The sequence below is a fragment of the Sebastes umbrosus genome, chromosome 10, assembly GCF_015220745.1.
Source record: "Sebastes umbrosus isolate fSebUmb1 chromosome 10, fSebUmb1.pri, whole genome shotgun sequence".
In the NCBI taxonomy this organism is placed as follows: domain Eukaryota; kingdom Metazoa; phylum Chordata; class Actinopteri; order Perciformes; family Sebastidae; genus Sebastes; species Sebastes umbrosus.
In genome coordinates, this window is record NC_051278.1 from 5,229,828 (window position 1) to 5,253,521 (window position 23,694).

The 23,694-nt window shown below is 37.0% G+C and overlaps 3 protein-coding genes and 2 non-coding genes across 6 annotated transcripts in view; 3 read left to right on the plus strand and 2 right to left on the minus strand.

Moving 5' to 3' along the window:
* The first annotated feature begins 1,616 nt into the window (after positions 1 to 1,616).
* Positions 1,617 to 11,532, plus strand: LOC119495564 (myelin and lymphocyte protein-like). The gene is made up of 4 exons (XM_037782193.1): positions 1,617 to 1,782; positions 9,639 to 9,803; positions 9,980 to 10,126; positions 10,464 to 11,532. Exons 1-4 carry the CDS (start codon positions 1,696 to 1,698, stop codon positions 10,536 to 10,538), a joined length of 474 nt encoding a protein of 157 aa, XP_037638121.1. The 5' UTR covers positions 1,617 to 1,695; the 3' UTR covers positions 10,539 to 11,532.
* A 1,904-nt stretch (positions 11,533 to 13,436) lies between these two features.
* Positions 13,437 to 20,642, plus strand: LOC119495565 (myelin and lymphocyte protein-like). Of its 2 annotated transcripts, XM_037782194.1 has the most exons (5): positions 13,437 to 13,601; positions 13,822 to 13,982; positions 18,409 to 18,576; positions 18,659 to 18,784; positions 19,243 to 20,642. In XM_037782194.1, exons 2-5 carry the CDS (start codon positions 13,890 to 13,892, stop codon positions 19,315 to 19,317), a joined length of 462 nt encoding a protein of 153 aa, XP_037638122.1. In that variant the 5' UTR covers positions 13,437 to 13,601; positions 13,822 to 13,889; the 3' UTR covers positions 19,318 to 20,642. The 2 variants fall into 2 exon arrangements, with proteins under 2 accessions (XP_037638122.1, XP_037638124.1); XM_037782196.1 differs by lacking the exon at positions 13,437 to 13,601 and having other exon boundaries at positions 13,618 to 13,982.
* A 758-nt stretch (positions 20,643 to 21,400) lies between these two features.
* trnai-uau lies at positions 21,401 to 21,494 on the minus strand. Its single transcript has 2 exons — positions 21,457 to 21,494; positions 21,401 to 21,436 (listed from the first exon to the last, which is right to left on the minus strand). It is a non-coding gene; the product is annotated as a tRNA-Ile (tRNA).
* Positions 21,495 to 21,842: 348 nt separating this feature from the next.
* Positions 21,843 to 21,936, plus strand: trnai-uau. Its single transcript has 2 exons — positions 21,843 to 21,880; positions 21,901 to 21,936. It is a non-coding gene; the product is annotated as a tRNA-Ile (tRNA).
* A 982-nt stretch (positions 21,937 to 22,918) lies between these two features.
* Positions 22,919 to 23,694, minus strand: part of mrps5 (mitochondrial ribosomal protein S5) — a 30,041-nt gene continuing 29,265 nt past the window's right edge. The window contains exon 12 of the mRNA XM_037782171.1: positions 22,919 to 23,500. Within this exon, the coding sequence (XP_037638099.1) occupies positions 23,276 to 23,500 (225 nt within the window). The 3' untranslated portion in view covers positions 22,919 to 23,275. The remainder of the gene's footprint in view (positions 23,501 to 23,694) is intronic.

The window sequence follows — 23,694 nt, forward strand, 5'->3', positions numbered from 1 at the left end:
ATAGTAAGAAACAATAAAATATATAATAAATATAAATTCAGGGGGATTAACTATGTATTTAATAATTTAACTATGCTTTGGACAAATTATTTCTTTTAGATGTTTTTGGTGGCTCGTGGCTCTAAAGCGCCTTTCCTGAGGGAAGAAGTTAAAACTGGGTACAACGGACGGGACGGGTCACTTGTTACGTCTTCTTGGTATTCAGTACACGCCTGCTCCTTAGTTTCATCTGTGGTTTCCCTTTAATTTTACTGTCCGTGTTAAACCACTCGACAGTTTCCCTTTACATTTGACATTCAAGTGTCCGTACCAAGCGACCGTGTTAAAGGACAACATACTTTCCTCAAGATTCTTGTCCACCATTTTAAGAATATCCTGGCTCAACCTGAAGTCATTAATCTTCCTCAGTAACATATTCAGTGAATGTACTGTAGCTGTTTTCATGTTTAAACACTTGTGCATGTTGTTTAATACTTTGCGACAACACAGCAGCAGACTAGCTGATATTGAATTGACACAGAGATAAAGAAGACTCGTCGTACAGTACACAACAGGTTTTGTTTGTTATGCAGTTTTAATCCCTCAGCCTGGAAACCGTCTCGCTTTGTTTGTCAGTTTGACACTCGGAGACAAAAGCACAATCCGACTCATAACTCACATACTGAGACTCACAGCTGATTGACAATTGACATCATCTCTGACAAACAATGAACAAAATTACATTTTGGGGAATTAAACATTCGCTTTTGTGCTGAGATTTAGACGAGTAGATTGATGACGGAGGGTTGTGTGTTGGACCAATAACTTCCTGCTGTCTCCACTGGTTTCTTTTCTGCCGTCAGGTGGAAAACTACAGTGTCACAGGTGATAAATGAAATCCCAGCCACTCCCAACCTCTCTCTTTGCTCTTTGCTCGCTCCGTTTCTTCACTCCAAAACCACTTCATACATGTGTTTGTCCTTTCCCATCCACCTACGCACTTAACAAACCAAACTGACCCTCCCTCCCTCCCTTCCTCCCTCTCTCCATCCATTTAGCCTTGAAGTTAACTTGCAGATCAGTCCCATACAAACACATGCAGACTCTAAAATGAACATAAACTCAGGCTCCAATTTAGCTGGTAAACAGTTAAAATGTTGGACATATAGCCTGGTGCTAAAAGCCATAAAAGACTTAATTAGTTATTTCATAATTGTATTCATGTGCAGGAAAATAAACAGAAAGATCAGATTTAGATTAAATAATTTGGGCTGCTGGATGGTGATATCCTGCAGGCAACGGATGTGCAAAGCCTATGCCTTTATTTTGAACCTGTTTTGACCTGCAGCTCCTTTTATATCCCACATGAATGCTGCATTAGTTGCCTCACAATCACTTTTTTGTGTGCATGTAAACGGGTGGTTGCCATTTACACAGACACACAAATACTATAAACATGAGGGTGGACACAAACACATAAAACCTGCACACACACACACACACACACAGAGAACCAGAGACATCCTCCCGCTGCACAAACAAAGCCAAAAAGCACCTGTCAAACTGGTATGGTATCGACGGATGGATGGGTAGGTGGAGAGGAGGAGACGTTAGAGGGAGGAGAGAAAGACGACCTTTAAAAAGCAGATTAAAACAGGTTTATCCATTTCATTCTAGAGGAAACCGCACACACACACATACACAGTGTTTGGGACTATGGCTTCCACCACCTCGGGTGATGTTCTGCCCACAGGCGGCCGGATCTTCACCTCCATTCCTGACGTGTTCTTCATCCCTGAGTTTGTGAGTTTCTTATCTGTTTTTTTTGGCTCTTGTTTGAAACATTATCTCCATCTTTACTATGCTTACCCATGTGAGTCGTAGACTGAGATCTTACTTTACTCCTCTCTCTTTTATCTACCTGTTTCCTTCTTGCACACTATCATTCCTGATTCACTGGGTTCAGCACCGTTTAGATTAAGATCTGGTTTCTTTGACTCGTCGTCATTGCTCCGCTGAGGCGAGTCTCTGTTTCAGATAGGAATCTCTTGTCTTGTTATACGTTGGTCAGCATCAGTGTTTGATCAGTGGAGCCAACACAGAGCAGAGTGACCTGCAAACCAACCGTGAAGATCAGAGGAGGTTTTAGGTTTGGGCTGGGTCCACAAAGTTAGGAAGTTAATGAGAGCCCCGTCAGTTAAAATAAACTATTTTGTATTAATGATTGTTGGCACACAATTATGAGTCGTGTTGCTCAGACAACTAGGCAACCAGTTGGGTTTATGCTGACAGTTGCTGAAATCATTTGCCTATAGGAACTTAGGCAAATGATTTCTGGTGAAAAACACAGGTTGTCATAGCAACAGGAAAACAGCAACCATAACAGCTCTCAGCAACAAAAAGCTAAACTCTTGAGTGTAAAAGTCACACAAAATTTGGACACCTTTCGAAAGTATTCTCTGTGTATTCAAGGTGTACTATCATACTTTTGTGTGAATAAACAGTAGTATGTATCTTTTCGGACGCACTAAGCAGTAATTTACGTCATCACTTCCTGAGAGCCTTCTTCGCCGGGTGGAGACATGTAACCATGGTAACCTGTGCCAACCTCACGTGACCGAAACGACGGTTTGTGAGAATAAAAGTCTGATTAATTAAAAATATATATATTACGCCTAGCAAAATGAAATCTTATACTTACAGTTAAATTGAAGTGTTATTGACTTTACAGAGCCGTCCGTCAACGTCTGTTAAGAACGTTGTTGTTACATTGCATTGTGGGATATTTATGCAGCCGTACTATCCAGCATTGCATACTGTAATATTTCATCGGTAATAGTATGCAATTCGTGTACTACTGGCTGGTTCCATACTAAGGTTTCGGACATACTAAAATATCTCACACACTGTTTTAGCGTACTAAATAGTTAGTATAGAATTTTATACGCAACCTATCAGTCTATAAAAAGTCTGTGATGGAGTAGCTTTACTTTAATATTCATAATTTTTTTTCTTTTAACAGCAAGTAATCAACATCCTCTAAAGTTGATTTATTATTATTTTTATTTAAAAAATAATAATAATAATATTATATATATATTTTTTAAATGTTAATGAAACACAATGGGTGTTCCATTAACTACAATTTAAATCCATCTGCGTCAGTGTTAAATGCTCAGGGAAAGTGTGCCGGGAGTGTGGTGAAATAGCTTTAAGAGCGAAAAACACCGAGGCTTTGTCACGGCCGTCAGCGTGTGTCACCGCCGCACGAGCCACCCTTTAGCGCCAGTATGAAACGCACCGAGTGTTCCATTAACTACAATGTAAACCCATCAGTGGCAACGGTAAACACTCCGAGAAAGTGCACCGGGAGGTGGTGGTGACGTAGTTTAAAGAATGAAAAGAGACACACCGGGCGAGCGGGAGTGGAGTTGGGTGGGTCCAACAAAAACAAACACAAGGCTTTCAACCAGGAGGCCGCTGTTTGTGTCCTGTGCGTCACGTTACAGTCAGCTGTTCCTTCGTGTCCCGTGTTCACAACGTTCAGTGTCATTTTCACTGTAGTAGTTTTAAGCTCAACCATGTAGTTATTTCCTAAAACTTAACTACAGTGGTTTTGATGCCGACAAATAAAGTGACACCAAGGGGCGTGACAAAGTGGCGGTATGTGATGAGCGTGTTGGTTTGGCTGCCTGGGTCTACAGACTTAAACTTTACAGCACAAAAACCTCAAAGGTCACGACAAAGCAACTTCCAGACTCTCAAAGAGTATTTAGAGTTATTATTTCCTGCAGGAATTTAAAAAACTGTCTTTGAAAGTTGGATCCACAAAATAAGGAAGGTACATTTCCAAAGCTGATGCAAACTATTTCTTTCTTTTGGCCTCTTTTTCCTGGCGGGGTTCTTTGACGTTTCACACATACTGAATATCTTTAATTCAGCCATTTACAGCAGTTTGTAAAAGTTGTCTATAATCATTTAAACTACAACAAAGTGTTTCAGAGTCCAATAATCTTGCATATAGTAATCATTAACTTTTCACAGTTCCCTTATTAACAAGTTCAGTTTGTCATGAATACCAAACCTGAACTTTTTTTTGGGGTATTATATGTCTTAATTTGTGGTTTGACAGTAAAGAGGAGACATGAAATGAAGGCGGGAATCGAGCCGGGGACGTTGCAATCGTAAACCTTGGTGTTAACCCAGATCTGCTTCCTCTAATCAGACCAGATCATGTTTTATCAGATTTGTTCTGTTGTGTGAATTTAGGACACAGGCTTTCTTCTTCAGGAGAAAACTGTCAACTCAGAGTTGCTTGGAAACTATAAACCTCTCATTTCTTCAACCTTTAAATCTGTCCTGAGGAGTCTGTCCTCACTGCGGAGGTGCATTATGAGACAATTTCCCTATTTCAGTCAATACTTTATTGAAGGAATATAACACATATAGCTGTTGTTTATTCAGAGACTATGATAGACGGTTTCTGTACGGGGGAATTGAAGATTAAATCTGTGTGACACAGGTGGAAAAACAGCTTTAGTTGCAGAGGGAGGTGTAAATCTAAACCAACCATCAACTCACATGGTTTTTAGTTGCTGGCTCGGGTCTTTTTTTCTGGCTGCTGGCCAGCTCGCCTTTTCATGAAGCAACCTGTCAAAGTTGATTTATTTGTCAATTAACTTCCGTACTTAAGTTACGACACTTCTGGTGTTATTTTAAGCCAAACCACAATCTTTTCCTAATCTTAACTAAGTAGTTTTATTGCCTAAGCCTAACCAAGTCAATCTTTTCCTAAGCCTAGGAGATTTATTTTGAAAAGACTGGAGCGGAAATTGATACGTGTGTCACATGCTGTTAAAAGTCACGAAAAAAAAGGTGAATTCCTGTCTATGTACACGAATCATGAACTGCCGTGAGACTGTGTTGTGGATTCACAACAGTTACAATGAATGCCAGTGGAGTAGGACAAAACATTTTCATCAAAATGCCGATAAAATCAAACCACTCCTGCAACGTGTGCTCAAAAAACTGTTTGTATGATATTTACGAAAAATTATAAAAATGTTTGTGCGTTTTCCTACAAATGTCGAGTAACAATTTCCGCTCGTAACCTGCATACAGTCTTTTAAAAATCAACTTCTGTCTTCACAGGAAACTACTTAGTTAGGTTTAGGAAAAGATTTTTAGGAAAAGAAGAGGTGTGACTTAAGTACAGAAGTTACGTGGCAAATTAATCAACGTTGACTTCTGGTTTCACACGGGGCCCCAACACCAGCCTCCTGGGTAAAAATCTGGTGTTTTTTGACCCACCCATCCACACCGACCTCCTCTCTACATGGCGCTCAACGCTGTTTATACTTCCTGGTTCACTTACATGGATTACATACGAATTGATTTTGTGCTGACCATCCTGAAAAAAAATTTGCAATTCATGTCTATGTACACAAATCAATACATTCAATTACGTGACTATTTCACAAACTGCTGTGCGACTGGGCTGAATATTCTGGATGTACATTTTGATTTTCAGAGCCACCTGGCGGAGAGTATTTGATACCTCAAAGATAGATTTCTTTAACGGGCTGCAGGCCAGTTAACTCTCACCTGGAATAGATAATGCTCCTCAGGTATATGGACGGATAAGGCCGATACGGAGAAGTAGAGATAAGGCTTACGCAATATTTACTGATACTACATGTGATAGCTTAAAGTAATGTTTGTTTGAAGTAATGCAGTGTTTTCACAGTAAAGAACTGTGTTTGCTCACCTCTGTATCTCACTGTGCTCAGGCTCTATATCAGGTATTTGTCTTTCTCCCATCAAACATTTGAATTTAAAGTCGAGCACATGAGAGGACTTAATAAGATTAAAATAAGAGAAGCACAGACAGGCTGAGGCAGCTCATTTGAACTGGTTCATCACTTAATATGATTTCAACAATCAGACCTCCTGCAGGCAACATGCCTTTAACGGTTTGTATGATATCTTCCGAAAAGTTAATCCTAATTTTTTGCGCATTTTCCTACGAATGTTCCACTATATCCGCTCCAGTCTTTTCAAAATAAACTTCCGTCTTCACTAGAAACAACTTGGTTAGGTTTAGGCCAGGAAACTACTTCGTTAGAATTTGGAAAAGATTGTTGTTTAGGTTAAAATAACTACTGAAGTTATGTGACAAATAAATCAACGTTGACTTCTGGTTTCACACGGGATACGAACACTGGTCTCCTGGGTGGATGTCTGGTGTTTTTTCATCCACCCTGACCTCCTCCCTACATGGTGTTCGCCGCTATTTATAAGGTTGCAGAGTTTCCAAAATTAAAAATAACACATTTAGAAATGTTCTCTTCAATAATGTTGCATTAAAATCACATTTTGCCAGTATGTTAGCATCACACAGCTTAAATGAAGTGCAGAGAGGTAAAATGTCTTTAACTTCAGAGTTCCTGAGAGGTGAAATCAGAGTTTGATTAGTGTATCATGATATATAGAAATGTTTGAACCACCCGTAGCTGTATTGTTTAATTCGGGGCGTGGCACATTCTTTGCATGTGGTCAGATTGAATTTTGTTTGCTGAGCTATAAAGAAAAAGAAAAAGTATAGCAGCTAGATTACGAATAGACTGTCCTGACTTTGACCCGGCTGTGTTTACACAGCTGAGTGAAACCTGCTTTTTCTGCATTTATGAGGCACTTCACACGGATACGTTGAATCTCGATGTTTCTGAACCGAAAAGAGTTTCAACATTTCTACGTTTATATCTTTATAGTGTTTTGCCATTTCAAAACTGCATTCTCAATTATGTTTATATTTAGGCAACAAATCTACATAAAAAAAAATCATGTTTTAGGTTAAAATAAGTACTTCTGGTTTCACACGGGACACAAACATGGGTCTCCTGGGTGAAAGTTCTAAGTTTGACCATCCATCCATCCATCCTCTCCGACCTCCTCCCTACACAGACTTTGACTAGGCTAAACATATTTGTGATATGTCAAATACAAACTTAATCCGGGAGAAAATACTTTCCCTTAAAACGTAATTGATACTTTGCAGTTTTGTTGTGTGGGAATGTGGTTTTTAGGAGACCAGGCTGAGAAAAAGACACATTATCTTTAAGTTCACGTTTAACTAACGGCTAGAATTTTATTTCCAAAATTATGGTTGGATATCAGCTGGATAAAATGAGTAGATTAACTCTTTAACCAACATTTTAAAGTAGTACAGATGCTACTTCCCTTACGCAAAAAGCAGTTTACATCAAGTTTCTTAATGAAGTATACTTAAGTAAAGTTCAATATAACCCAAGTATACTTTATGTAGTAAGTACACTCATATCTGTGTAACTTCAATACTTCTTGGGACTAAATTGGCCCACTTTTTAGTTTATAAAAGTATACTGTTAAGTGTACTTTAAGTGTAAGAATAGTAAACTTTGAGTACACAACTTGTCTGTATGAGCCAAGTATACTTTTGTTAAGTATATCTCTGATAAGTGCATAAAAAGTAAACTGAAAGTATACTCTCTTATATAAAGTTTAAAAGAAGTATACTAGTAGCACACTTTAATAAACTTCCTTTTGTTAAGGAGTTTTCTCACTCTAATCTTAGTCTCACTTCAGTAAAGTAGATTTTATTGACTCAGATACAACACTGAATTAAAGTATTATCCTGTTTACTTTAGTTTAACACGCAGACTGTTATTAAAGGCGTGGCTGTTGTTGAATTGCTGAATGGTTTATTACTGTATTGCATGTATATGCTTTTGACCTGTAGCCCACATAATACATCAAACAATTCCAGCCTTTTCACAAACAACCATTTATGATGTTCATAAAATCAGGCAAAGTTAATATAAACCTGATTATCTCTGTTGAAATTCAGCTCCAAAATCACAGTGGGGGGCCTTTTGTTTTGTCTCCCCATACTAAATGTGTAGGGTTTCCTTCTCTCAGAAAGCTGTGAGGGCAGTTTCTATGTTCTCTATGTGTTAATCCCTGACTTAGAAACTGATTTGTTGCTGCAGTTGTGGGAGATTTCCTCTCTAGAAAGCAGAGCTGCTTGTGTGGATCCGACAGTGTTCTGCTCCAGCTCTGCTCCCGCACACCTGATACTTATAATGCTGATTGATTGAGCTGCAGGGACACCTGTGGGGTCTGTGTGTGTGTGTGTGTGTGTGTGTGTGTGTGTGTGTGTGTGCGTGTGTGTGTGCAGCCCTGAACTGGCCAACTGGAGACAATCAACGTTAGGACACAATAGGCCTTTCTCACAGCAGACATTTCCACTTGTCATCATGTACAATGTTCTATTATCAGTCTTATTGCACAAGGACACTGAAATAAAAAACGTTTTCCCTGTGCACAGTATCTACAGTAAAGCAATTCAACATGCCTCTTATCACGGAACAAGTGGAGGTTCATGCTCTATCTAAATGCCAAACACTCTTTCAAGCATAATGTTTGTCGAAGGAGGAGAGAAACAGAAAATACACCCAAGAGTGGCAACATGCGTCCTGAGGCCCAACCCTTATTTTGTGTGAACGACAGATGAAAACCTGTTTATTAAATTTTGCCTATAATTAATATAGTTGTAATTTATTATTATTATTATTATTATTATTATTATTTATTTATACTTTTTTTTTACTAATTCTCTTTTTTATTTTTAATGGTCTGTTTTTAATTTCACTTCTATATTTTAGCATCTACTGTCCTCTCATTGTCTAATTTTATTGTTTATCTGTCTATCTGTTTGAATATGTTGCATTTTTCTTTTCTTTTGTAAAACACTTTGAGCTATATCTCTTGTATGAAAAGTTCTCTACAAATAAAGATATTATTATTATTATTATTATAATTATAATTATAATTATTATTATTATTATTATTATTATTATTATTATTATTATTATTATTATTATTTTAAAGGGGTACTCCGCCAATTTTACACATGAAGCACTGGAGGAGTTTTCTAAAGTCTGAAGAATAGCCAATGGGCTTGGAGATGACAAATTTATAACAGAAAGTTGAGTTGCATTATGGGAAATGTAGCATCCTTTAAAAAAAATAAATAAAAAAAATCTGTCTCTTGCAAGTTCCCCATCTTATGAAAATGTAATGCTGATTGCTGGAGTACCACTCCAAAGCAAACTAATCAATATTTTTCTGATGACAATCTATCAAATGTCAACGGGAAAACAATGTGAAAGGCGTCACTTGTAGTGATGAAGATAATCTGCAGCTAAAAGAGAGAGAATATTGGACTTTATATTCATCAGGTGGAAACAAACACAATAATTCAAATGACTGTTCATGTTGCTGTGAGACTGCTGGATGTTTACTTAAGCAACTCTTTGCTAACAAATTCACCATGTCAACTTTAAAGGTGATGATTTGTCACAGCAACTTTATTATTACTATAAGAGCAGCATGAGTTTAAGACATGCTTTACTGGTTCATCATGTGGAAAAAAACATCATCAGGTTGAAGTTTAGGCATCTCTGAATGATGATGAGGTTGACAAACATATTCCTCCAGTATTCTAGTCATTGATCACTGCTGACCAGTTATTCTAATTTATCATGAAAACTAGATTTCAAATCCATCTTCCTGTCTCTTCGTCTTCCTCTCCCTCCTCCCTCACCTGTGTGGCCCTGCAGGTGTTCGGGGGTTTGGTGTGGATCCTGGTGGCGTCGACTTTTGTCTCTCCGGCCAACCCTCTGGGCTGGGTGATGTTCGTGTCCGTCTTCTGCTTCGTAGTGACGACGGTCTGGTTCTTCATCTTCCTCTGCGGAGCCAATCAGAGCAGCGTCTGGCCCTCCCTGGTAAGACGGTTTAACAGTGGATAGATAGTAATGTGTAAGTGTGACTGTTAAAAATGCAGCATCATGCAGGATGTCCACTTTTTAGGCCTATATAGTGTAGCGTATAACCTTTATTCCTCTGCTGCCTTCTTCCTTCTCCTATTTCACACTTCTTCCTTCTTACCGTGACGTTTCAGGATGTGGCCTATCATTTTGTGGCGGTGGTTTTCTACCTCAGTGCGTCGGTGGCTCTGGCTTACATCACCCTCGTGCAAGACCAGCTTTTGGTGATTGTAACGACGTTTGAAAATCTCAAATTCTACCGACTGGACATCGCTGCAGTGGTACGTCAAACACACACAGACGTACAGATCCTAGCTATTACTATATTTACATATACTACAATATTCTGATATACTGTAACTCTGTTAAGAAAACATTAACAAACTAACAAGGAAACAATTTGTGATTGTTCCAGTTTAAATTAGGTCTGTGGGTTTGAACAATGTTTGTAATGACTAATATACAATAGAATCACATCTTGCAGCTCTAATGAAATAGAAATGCATCTCTGTTTGTCTCCTTTAAATCAGTGTGTTGACAGCGGTGGTCTCGTGGCCAGGCTTTATAACACCTCTGTCTTTCTACCTGAAGGTGACCTCTGTGTTTCTGTGTTTTCAGGTGATGTCCTACGTGGCCACTCTCCTCTACTTCCTCCACGCCATCTTCTCCGCCATTCGATGGAAGAGGTCCTAAAACAACGAGAAGACCAAAGGGAGAAGAAACCAAATAACCTGCTGGTCGTCGGACTAAACACAGAATGACCTTTTTGTGTTTTTTGTTCTTTATAATTTTCATGTCAGTAAAAGAATTTTAGTTTTGAACCAAAGTGCCAAAACGTCAAATGAATGAAGGTTATTGATAAATGTTTATTGATCTGGTTAGCGAGGAAGACCTGAACATTATTACCCCACAATTTACTCTTATTATTATTAATCAGAAAGACAGTTTGGTCAGAAGGTAAATGAGCCTGTTCAAGTTCAAAATAGTCAGAAATAAATGTATGAGGAATATAGCATATAGCACAAGGAAGGCTAATGAGTGTAAATAACTAATTCAAGATATTATTAATATCTAGGAGCAGTTACATTATGACATTTTAATTCACATTCACTTTTTTTTTTACTTGCACTGTCACCAAATAAGAGATAATTCACCCAAATTACAAAAAACATTACATACTTACCTAAAGACACCGTTTTGTGGCCAAACATCGCCCAGCAGAGTGTAACTCATTGGTTATTGGTGACTTTACTGTACAGGTAAAAACGACAAATGACCCTAAAACTTGGTGTAGGCTATTTCTTAAAGGACGTTTCTCTTTAAAAAGGTGCAGTAAACATTTCTACAATCAACGTAACATTAAAGCATTTCATAGAATAGCAGAGCTTAGTGTTAGTATAGCACAGTACATTTAAATCGCTAATAAATCCTCAAAACCTCCGCACCCGCATGTTTTCTTCATGTTTAGTATGAACAAAAGATAAATGCATTTATAAATACATAAACGACTCCCAAGTTTCTATTCTTTATTGAAAGGCTCAGTTTTGATGTTTGCCGCATGATTTATTATTGTTTGCATTTTTCACGAGAACGTCCAAACATTTGAGGGTGTAAATATTTAGATGATTTCACTTTACAAGTAGTTTTTGGAATCTATGATGTGAAATAAATTAATTGGACATTTAAACAGTGTGGCTTTTCTGTTTGTTCAGACTTTAGATAAGATAATCAACACATAAAATGTCATTGGATGAGTGTTAACTGAAGCACAGATTATACATTGTGAAGAAAAATACAATTTCACCATAACCTTTCCGCACCATTAAAAGATAATGTGACAACTGTAGGTTTCAGCCTGGTGTGTCCCTCCAGTTTATATCATATTACATTTATTTAAGAATTTAACAGAACTAATTCTGAATTTTGAGATGTATATTATAATCATGTTCTCCTACACATTTGTACCAAATACATACTTTTTTTGTCTACTGCTTTACAGTATTTGCAATTGTGTTCATTTCACATATTTTATGTACTTTTTGAAAAGCAGTATGGAAACTGCAAAATTCAATAAGACTTCAATAGCTGAATAAGTTCTGACGTAGCAAACGTTTATACCGACAAGTATACCGAAAAGTCTAAATGTACTTTGCAAGTATACAGAAAGGTCCAAATATATTTGGTTTAGTACTATAAGCTCACTTAAGAAAACTTAAAAGTATACTTGCAGTAAAAACTAATAAACTTGTAGTTTACTGAGAGTATACTTTAGAGTGTACTTTCATAAACTAAAAAAGTGGGCTACAAGTATATAACTAGTATACTATCTGTATACCTATAAGTTCACTTGTAGTATAGTTCACTTCATAATATAGTTGCGGTACAAAATACAACTTAGATGAAAATTAGTTGTGTACTCAAAGTTTACTTTTCTTACACTTTCAGTACACTTAAAAGTATACTTTTATAAACTAAAAAGTGGGTCAATTTAGTCCCAAGAAGCATTGAAGTTGTACACTTAAAAGTATGCTACTAGTACACGAGATATTAGAATACTTACTACATAAAGTATACTTGAGAAATATATTTGAACTTTACTTAATTTTACTTCATAAAATAAACTTGAAGAATACTACTTTTTCATAGGGGATGTTTGGAAAATACGTATACTTGGCTTATACCGACAAGTATACCGAAAAGTCTAAGTTTACTTGGCAAGTATACAGAAAAGTCTAAGTGTACTTGGCTTATACTGAGAAGTATGCAGAAAAGTATATTTGGCTAAGTACCATAAGTTCACTTAAGAAAACTCACAAGTATACTTGCAGTAAAAAATTATTAAACTAGTAGTTTACTGAGAGTATACTTTAAACTTTAAAGTATACTCTCAGTAAACTACTAGTTTAATAATTTAGTTTATGAAAGTACACTTTAAAGTTGAAAGTGTACTTTCATAAACTAAAATATACAAGTCTATAACTAGTAAACTAACAGTATACCTATAAGTTTACTTGTAGTATAGTTCATATTATAGTTTGATATATTTATAGCATGTTTATTTTTGTTTATAGCTTATTTTGTATATTGTATATTCTTAAAATTTCAAATTTTTTTATTCTATTTTATTCTAACGTTTTTATCTATTCTTTTGTTATTATACTGTTTGACTTGCACCAACATAACCAAAGCAAATTCCTAGTGTAAATCTCTTACACCTTGCAATAAACACAATTCTGATTCTGATTCTGATTCTGATTATAGTTGCACTACAAAATACAACTTAGATGTAAACTAGTTGTGTACTCAAAGTTTACTATTCTTACACTTAAAGTACACTTAAAAGTATACCTTTATAAACTAAAAAGTGGGCCAATTTAGTCCCAAGAAGTATTGAAGTTGTACACTTAAAAGTATACTTCTAGTACACTGATCTTAGTATACTTACTACAAAAAGTATACTTGGGGAAAAATATTATACTTAAGAATACTTAGCTTATACTGACAAGTAGACTGAAAAGTCTTAGTGTACTTATAAATATACATGAACTTTACTTAATTTTATTTCATAAAGTAAACTTGAAGTATACTACTTTTTTGTAATTGTTGACCCATAAAGCCGGTCATGTATTTAGAGAAGACTCTGCTGTTGTGTGTTTAATACCAACAGAGGCTTCTGGCACTCAGCGGACGCAACGTAAAGGTCATAAAGTTAGTGAGACCTCAGACTCAGTGAGCTGTTTCTTTACTCAGCAACAACAATGAAGATACTTCAGCTGCGCAGGTTATAGCCTCGGGACACTAAATATTCAAACCCCTTCACACATCACCAGCTCACATTAAACAGCAGGTCGGCCCTGGGTGCTGCTGGGAGATGGAGGGTGTGTCTGGTCTGTGCCAGTGTGAGGGAGCTTGTTGTGGGACGGGAGCAGAACGGGTTTGTCTGCTAAACTTTCTCTTAAGGGTCAGCAGCACCTGTCGCCGCTCCGTTAGTTCAGAGGAGATTGTGGGCTGTTGACTCGGCACCGGGACGAGGAAGAGGCAGAGATGGCTGCGACTACTGCTCAGCCGATGGGGAGCCTGCCCAGCGGACTGGGGATCTGCACCACGGCCCCGGATATATTCTACCTGCCTGAACTGGTGAGTGGACGAGGACAGAGGACAGAGGACAGAGTGGCTGACCTTGAAGTCAGTCATGAAGGGATTATTTCAAGTTTGATTTGATTTAAAAATATTTTAAATACAACAAATATTGCAACACTACATGATTTTCTTTCATGAAAACAATGAACTTGTCATTTTTTTTTAAATGAGTGCACATTAAAATAAGAATTCTAAAATAATAAAAAGTACACGTAAGTAAAGTTCAAGTATAATATCCCAAATTATGTAGTAGGTATACTAATATCAATGTACTAGAAGTATACCTGTAAGTGTAATAATTCAATACTTCTTGGGACTAAATTGGCCCACTTTTTAGTTTATAAAAGTATACTTTTAAGTGTACTTTGAATACACAACTAGTTTACCTCTAAGTTGTATTTTGTACTGCAACTATACTAAAAAGTGAACTATACTACAAGTGAACTTATAGGTATACTGTTAGTTTACTAGTTATATACTTGTAGCCCATTTTTAAGTTTATGAAAGTACACTTTAAAGTACACTTTAAAGTATACTACTAGTTTAATAGTTTTTAATTTTCTTACTGTAAGTGAACTTATAGTACTTAGCCAAATATACTTATACTTTTCTCTATACTTTTCAGTATAAGACTTTTCTGTTTACTTGCCAAGTACACTTAGACGTTCCGGTATACTTGTCGGTATAAGCCAAGTATACTTAATTTTGTTAAGTTTATCTCTGATAAGTACATAAAAAGTAATCTGAAAGCATACTCTCTTATTTTAAGTTTAAAAGAAGTATACTAATAGTATACTTGTATTTTGTACTGTAACTATACTATGAACTATACTACAAATGAATAGGTATACTGTATATAGTGTAATAGTTATATACTTGTAGCCCACTTTTTATTATGAAAGCACACTTTAAAGTACTCTCAGTTTAATAGTTTTTATACTGCAAGTATACTTGTATATGCTTGTAGCTCTTTAGTTTATGAAAGTACATTGTCTGTATAAGCCAAGTATACTTAAGTATACTGTATCTCGATCAAAAGATTAAGTACAAGTATAAGCCAAGTATACTTAGACTTTTCTGTATACTTGACTGTATAAGCTAAGTATACTTTTGTATATTTCTGATAAGTACATAAAAAGTAAACTGAGAGTATACGCTCTTATTTTAAGTATAAAATAAGTATACTAATAGCCCTCTTTAATAAACTTATATTTGATAAGGGCACTATGTGATAACTTCAGGATCTAAATTAGATTTAATTGAATAGATTTAATTTTGTTGGTAAATCTCAAATAAATACGATCCATAGTTGAAGATTGATTTTGAACTCTTGCAAAAATGTGCATTTTGTTGAAACGGGAGATGATGAAACAGATTCCTCACATGGGAGCAGCAGCTTTGCGTCTTTCCACATCTCACGTTTCACTCATATTGTATTTGTGCTGCTAATCTAAGAAAGAATGCGGCCAACTCGTCTTCTTCACTGAGTGATGACAAAAGATAGAAACTGCTCATATGACGGCTGGAAGACACCGAACCGTTGGTGCCGTTAGGAAGGTGTTTCACTATATTTGTCTGATACTATAACGCCATGCTTCATCTCTGCAGCACGCCATGCTTCCACTTGGAGCTGCAAGAAAACAAGCAACAAATCTGCACACATTATGATATCCAAAGGCTTTTTTTCTTTTGGATATTAACATGCACACCTCCACTGATTGAATGCTTTGCTTAAGAGCACCTTGAGGAGGAATAACTGATACTGACTGATTATGTTATCGCACATCGCAGATTTCCCTCTTATCGTGCAGGCCTACTTGACAGTATCTTTCTGTACTTTCATCAATAATCTCCGTTAACAGGTCAGTCGGAGTAATGTGATGAGAAACTGTTGATGTCCTGTAAAACTCTGAAATGCATTTTAGTAAGAAAGCTAGAAAAAAAAGAAGAAAATCTGACAAAAAGAAAACACTATAGTGAAGTTGCGATGCTGATAAAATGCAGATTACGTTGAATTGATGCTGAATAATTGTAAAGTCATTTTATCATCATACATGTGGATGAAAGGAGAATGCAGGGACTTTTATCTGTGCCACAGTTTCTGGTGACTGAGAAACAACATTTGGCCTTTTTATTTTATTATGTTATGAGCCTGAGGTCATTGGCCGATTGAAACCGATTAAGTGCACTGTGTTGAGTGTTAGAGACTCAAAAGACAACAGGTTCCTCGTGGCACATTGAAATATAGTAACTGAAATGCAGTTTACATTATGTAGCCTCATGTTTTCAACCAAATGTAGACAGGTAGTAGATAGACAGCTGTTAAGATGTCTAAGTGTACGCTATATTTAGAATATTTTCACTGCTTTAGCTCGCCATCAGACAGCCCGTTCCTACGGTTAACTGAAACCGTTAAATTACTGTCCTCACAGCCACCAGACTCCATTCACAAAAACAGTAATTTTACCTCGCAGAACACAGGAGTTACTGGTCTACCGCTGTATCAATCGATTAGTTAGTTTGTGTTATTGTTGACTTTCGGATCCGAACTAATGAAACTTCAAAATAACTCAACAACACTTTGGGACACGAACGTTGAAACTCCTCTTACTTTTTACTTCACTAGCTCTGAGCGTAGCATATTTACGCGCATGCATTTACAGTCAATACAGACTACATGGCATACAAATGATACCAAAAGCAAGAATGCAAAATTACTTTACCGTGTCATTCATACGCCATTTAGTGCGACCTGGCTGACATGACTCGTGGTTGAATTGATGCACAGGCTTTTTAAGATGAAACTGTCGTCAAACGATTATGTGCGTTCACTTTTAGACGCTCAGTATCATCCAGGTTGGTTATGACACAATATCACACTTTGAATTCCAGAGAGTTTCGACTACACGGATGCGGTCAACGCTCCACTACCACACTATCTAAAGTAACCCGGCAAACTAAACACCACCCATACTGCGCTCAGAGGCGTGTAGAGAGTCAAGAGAGCTGTTTGTTTAGTTAACACTGAGAGAGATGTGGCTTCTGATTCTGCTGGATTGTTATTCACAGACTGTGCAGCTGTAACTGGGAAGCTTTAAAATGAGCTCTTGACTTTAACGGGATGAGGATGCCGACATTCGGATCAGTTATAATGACAGTCAAAGGTTTCTCATCGCATACTTCTACTTCTACTTCTAAACTGTCACTGTCAAGGTGAATTTAAAGGACAAATCAAAAAGACCACAGCTCAATTAGAGTGAAAGAAAATATGCATGTAGGTCAGAGGTCATTTTGGGGGGAATAGCGCCTAAGGAGCAGAAACAGAGAGTATCACAACACCTTTCTGCTGGTTGGATTTCACGTCTTCAGGGAGTTACTCCACTGCAAAAAATGTTCATTTTAAGCGAGTTGTTTCAGACTGATTGCTGGAGTTAATGTCACAGTAGAACGATGGAAAAGAGAGATTGAAGGCGGACAAATAGGGGAGTTAAACATATAGATCGTGAAGAAAAGACTTGGAAATAGTTTCTAAAAAGTCATATTTGTGTTAACACTGTAAAAAAAAAATACTCCTAATTTTACGGGAAATAACTTAATCTTTACAGTAATTTTCATTTTGTATAAATTGTGTTTAAACTCTGTAAAATTATAGATATTATCTGTTAATTAACAACCTAACTTCAATAATGAAAAGTTACATTTAATTCTCATTTTTGTACGGTAAAATTAATATATTATTTATAAAGTATTGTTTCTGCTTTTTTTTTTAAAGATATATTATACTATATATATTATACATACAAATGTATATAACATGATAATAATGATCTGAAATTAAATATGTAGCTCATTATATAAAGGTTTATGTCTATTCTAACAATCTAACGCATTTCTTTGTAATTTTAAGGTAAATCTTACTAGTTTTATATTTATGTGTACTTTTACATTCAAACTATGTAACCTAATATTACAGAAAATAACAATGTTTTAATAATGTCAATAATGACAAATTACATTTATTTCTCATTTTTGTACAGTAAAAATACTATATTATTTATATAGTATTGTTTCTGCTTTTTTTTAGATATATTATACTATATATATATTATATATATATATATTATATACAAATGTATGTTAAATGACAATAATTATCTGTAATTAAATATGTAGTTCATTATATAAAGGTTTATGTCCAGACTAACAATTTATCGTTCTTTGTAAATTGAAGGTAAATCTTTATATTTATGTGTACTTTTACATTCAAACTCTGCTGTTTGTTTTTATTTTGTGTAAAAGATTTGTTGGATTTGGTTTGAACAGTGAGAAACAGAGTAAAGGCAATCACAGAAAAATATTTGAGTCTGGAATTTAGCGTTTAATCTCAACAACCATAAAACCGACTGTCCCTCCGTCTTTGCAGGTGTTTGGTGGTTTGGTGTGGATCCTGGTGGCGTCGACCAAGGTGGACCCACCGAACCCTCTTGGCTGGGTGATGTTTGTCTCCGTCTTCTGCTTCGTCATGACCTTCCTCTGGATGATCATCTTCGCTGCTGGAGGTCATAAGAACCACTCTGGCTGGGCTGCTGCTGTAAGAGCTGAGAGACAGAAACACAGGAAATAAAACTGAGAGAAAGTTGATGTAACATTATTTAATCTCTGTGTGTGTCCAGGACTTTGCTTACCACGGCCTGGCAGCGTTCTTCTACCTCAGTGCCGGGGTGGATCTGGCTTACATCACCTTCCAGAAGAAGGATTTAGGCACCTCTAAAGACTACCATATCGACATCGCTGCTGTGGTGAGAACTGGTTTAAAGTATCAACGACTGTTCATTTCTACATTATTTACTGACAAACACTTAAAGGTCGGCTCCATCAGTGTTCTTTTCTGGGTTTTTCAAATAGAAACGTCCACTCAGACGTTACGTAGGTTACCAAAGTAAGCTAATTGAAGCCAATCAATTAAGGTTATAAATAATGTGAACGCTAGCACTAGCGGAGTCAACGTTAGCTGTCCTAAGGTTGGAAATAACTGAAAGGGTTACTTCGGATTTTTTTAAGTGAGTTTGTATGTATACTCCCGTGTTCTGAGAGGTAAAATTACTGTTTTTGTGAATGGAGTCTGGTGGCTTTGAAGAGACCTTTATAACGGTTTCAGTTTCCCGTCGGAAAGGGCTGTCTAATGGCGAGGTAAAGGGCTGTGTAACGGCGAGGTAAAGGGCTGTCTGACGGCGGTGTACTTGTGTGTTTGTCTCAGGTGTTCGCCTACGTGGCCACACTCCTCTACTTCATCCACACCATCCTCTCCTCCATCCGATGGAAAAACTTCTGAAGAGCGAATCACAGACCTGAGTGTCCAAGAAGTATACTGTGCATCCTGTGTGTGTACGTATGTGTGTGTGTGTGTGTGTGTACGTGTGTGTGTGTGTATGGTAGAATTACCCACAACTGACATCAAGCTGGTCAGATATGAGGGTATGAGAGTTTGCAAATTTACTTTAAATTTTCAATAATTTTCTACGTTTTTTGCGTTCTCCGTTCACCTCGGAGGCGTGTGAGAAACTGATTTTATGTATTTGTTTTTAATCTCATCACAAAATATCAAGTCAAATAGCAAAAGTCTCTTTATGTAATACATAAATCATTGGCTAAGGACTATAACTTAAAGAAAACTCACAAGTTTACTTGCGGTTAAATCTAATAAACTAGTAGTTTACTGAGAGTATTTTTGTGTGTTGAGTTTACTTTCATGAACTATAAAGTGGGCTACAACTATATACTAGTAACTAGTAAACTAACAGCATACCTATAAGTTCACTTGTTGTATAGTTTACTTCATAATATAGTTGCAGTACAAAATACAAGTTGTGACTAAAAGTTTACTATTCTCACATTTAAAGTACACTTAAACGTATACTTTTCTAAGCTAAAAAGTGGACCAATTTAGTCCCAAGAAGTATTGAAATACACTTAAAAGTATACTACTATACTATACTATACTATACTACTATTAGTATACTTAATACATAAAGTATACTTGGGAATGAACTTAACTTAGTTTTATTTTTATAAAACACTCTTTAAGTCTACTACTTTTTCATAAGGGTGTACCCAAATGTTAGCAAAATAATATGAAATTAATCATTTAAGTTGGTAAAAGTGCTGTCAGGTGTGAGCTCGATATAAGATATATATTTACCTTTTTTATTTGAGCCACTGATCATTTATTACATCAGAGAAGGTGTCATATTTATTAGTCTTTTTACAGAACCGTGGTGTAAATGTTGAATCACAGAGGTGCTGGTCTGTGTTGCCTTTAGACATTTTGCTTCCAGTTTTAAATAAATGAAGTTTAAAACCTGTTTTGATACCTTTATTACGTCGTATGTTCTTACATCCAAACAGTTGCCTCTTTCTGTGATTCATGATCAGACTTACAGACGTTTGTTTCTCTGCAATAACTATGAAGTTGTAAAACCCGTCTTACTGATCTTCAGATTCATTTTTTTTAACCACTGCCAATAATCGTTTCTTTGTAATATAGAACTAATGCCAACCAATCGTACGGTGAAGTGTATTTCTTTTAGCTATAAGGCCGAAATTTGTATAGTTTTGCCATTTTTGTATTCTCAAGATTAAAACAAGATGTGAACATAACTGAGTCTTTGTTTTATTCTCTCCACTTCCTCCCTGAAACATTTCAACAAATCAATTCACATTGATCCACTTTGATTGAGTTTTAACTGCAGCCTCAGAGTTGTTGTGTAAGTCCAGTCACACCTGTACAGTATACCAGTAGGTACATATTTACCACTTTCTTTTCAATATTTAAAGTTGATAAGCAGGATAAGAGTCCTGGAACTATTACAGTAGTAGTAGTAGTTCAGAGGCAGAGCTACATTTGAGAAAACAAGTTGGTGGAAGAACAACAGCGAGACAGTTTAGACCAAACGGAGCAGAAGAAACATTAAAGAGCAACAACAGACGACGAGCTGGGCCGGTATAAATAGTGACTGATGGGGAAGTGAGAGCAGGTGAGCGGGAGGTCAGGTGACTGCAGGGCTAACGAGGGACAGGTGAAGCTGATCAGGGCGGGGCAGATAATCACAACTGGCGGGAAAACACACAAAGACAGGAAGTGAAGTGATCTGAAACGAGAGGAGACATGAGTAACAAAATAAAACAGGAAACATGACAGAATAAATGTAACAAAACAAACAAATATAACATAACCTAAAGCAGGGCAGATTATCACATTTGTGACTGACGGACGTTTGTTTCTCTGCAGTATCTATTAATATAATATAATATGCAGGACTTCTCTCGGATGAACATTAAAGCACAGACCTGCATGCGTCATAATGAACCCAAAGAGCAGGACAGGTGATATAAACACACAGGTCAGTGGACCACTCTGCTCCAGGTGAGGCTTGAACTCACAACCTCGGCATTGCTCTGCAGTTTACTGTCTTATAAGTACCGCGCGCTGACCGATTGCGCCACTGGAGCTGAAAATTAAAAGGAAACACACATGTAGGCTACTGCACGGTTTATTCAATACCTATACACACTAATGCACTGGAAATTAAGCATGTTTTCACTTGAAGATTAACAGGATGCACACACGTAATACATTCAAAACAGCCTGTCAATCTCTTAAATTGAAGAGCAATGTTTGAATTCTAATGAGAAAAATTAATAAAAGTTGGAAGCTTTCACATTTTGGATTGAAATCAGAGACAGACTGGAGTGTGTGTTTATTTTCATACGGTATCACACCAGCAGCAGCAACATTAACAAACACACAAACTGATCACAAATTTAGTTACACTATTATATGTAAGGAAGCGGAAACAAGCTCCAGTGGCGCAATCGGTCAGCGCGTGGTACTTATAAGACAGTACACTGCAGAGCAATGCCGAGGTTGTGAGTTCGAGCCTCACCTGGAGCATTTCTATACTTTGTTGGACAGTTACAGTGTTCCTGTGTTGTAAAGCATGGAGCTGTTGGCTGCATGTATTGGTGTGTCAACTGCAGACATACCGTGCATTTAATGATATATTTGCAACATTCATCCTCTGAAAACCAAGATCAAAATAAAGTGGTGATACAGAAATCTGTGGGTGTATTTATATTGATTTATCTGTAATTAGTTAATGAGGTTCTAAGCTAATCGACTCTAGCTCCATAGTTAGCACACAAACATGAGTGGTATTGATCTTCTCATCTAATTATGTCAAACTAGACTGTATTTATTTTTCTATATCATTTCCATGACTGAAGTGGGTCTGGCTCCCTCTACTGTTGGACTATAAAACCTTACATTTAAGTCAAACACAATGCCTTAAAGGGACTGTATGTAAGTTTTTACACGTATATCTGTGGAGTTTGTGTTGGAGTCTGAGTTGTGGTGGAGGCTGGTTGTTTGTTGGCGTTAGCGGACTCCATTTCTAACCGAACGCTAGCTATCATTGCACACTGTTAGCCCTGTAAGAGGAGCTGAGATTAAAGACTGTCGCGAGCGTGCATGGCGTCACAACTGTTAAGTCCCATTCTTCACATTAAAAGCAGTCTACAGGCTGAGAGAGGAAACACAGAAAGTTGCGGAAGGTCTCATTTTTTTAGGTTAAATTACAACCTGTTCACACATTGGCAATAAAAATGATTAAAACACATTTATAAGTGTTAAAACTTACATACAGTCCCTTTAACTTTAACCTCCCAGAGAAAAGTCATTCAGTTCATTGTTTGTCCAGACGACCAGAAGCTCAGTGTGACATCCGGTCAGGGAAAACTATATTTCATGAGTAAAGCTGCAGTTTTTTCATAATCTTTCTGTTATGGAGGAAGAAGGCTTCCCTGCTGTCAGAGTTCATTAGTTTACAGATACAACCTTCGTTATTTAATACGACAGAAAGGACAAATCATACACGTTTTTACAGATCTGTACTTTATTACATTTTACAACAATTCCACGTGGATGAGGAAGTTATAAAGAAAACAATATCTATGACGTTAATATTGGTGTTTACTGGGTGTATCTGGAGAAATGTGTTTTTAAATGAGACGTCTTCAGTTGGACAAACACGTAACTTTAGTCCTCTGTTGACAAAACAATCACAATCTACTAGATTTGGAGTTTTTTTTTTTTCAAACAAAAACTGATATTTTGTTTGAGAACAAATGTTCTTATTCCTCATGTATTCATATATATTTTCAGCCAAAAATCAGACCCCCCCCTGTGTGACAATCCCGGCCTCTACCAGTCCAATCACCGGCGTCCTCCCACGCTACCAGATGGTGCGTTTGACGCCCGCCCAGATCGAGCGTTTAACTCCCTGCGCGGCCCGTACGTCGTCCCAGTGCAGCCGGGTGTTGGGGATCTCGTCTTCAGAATCCGGGGTGGGCCGCGCCCCGTCTTTGGGACTCGCCACCACCATGGGCAGCGGGCCTCGCTGGTCCTGAAACTCGACCACGTGGAGCTGCTTCTTGTCGGCCAGCCTCTGGTGGATCTCCTGTAGGGTGGAAGAAGAAAAAGAGGTACAGTAGATGTTAGCAAAGAGAGATGTGACTGAGTAGCTTCTACACTGTGTCTGACGGTGGAGACGGAAACCGACATTAACAGCTCCAGCGTATAAACCATAATGTACACAGAGACCATTTCAGAGGTTAAATACTTAGGTGACAACCTTAATGTTCCTCTACATCA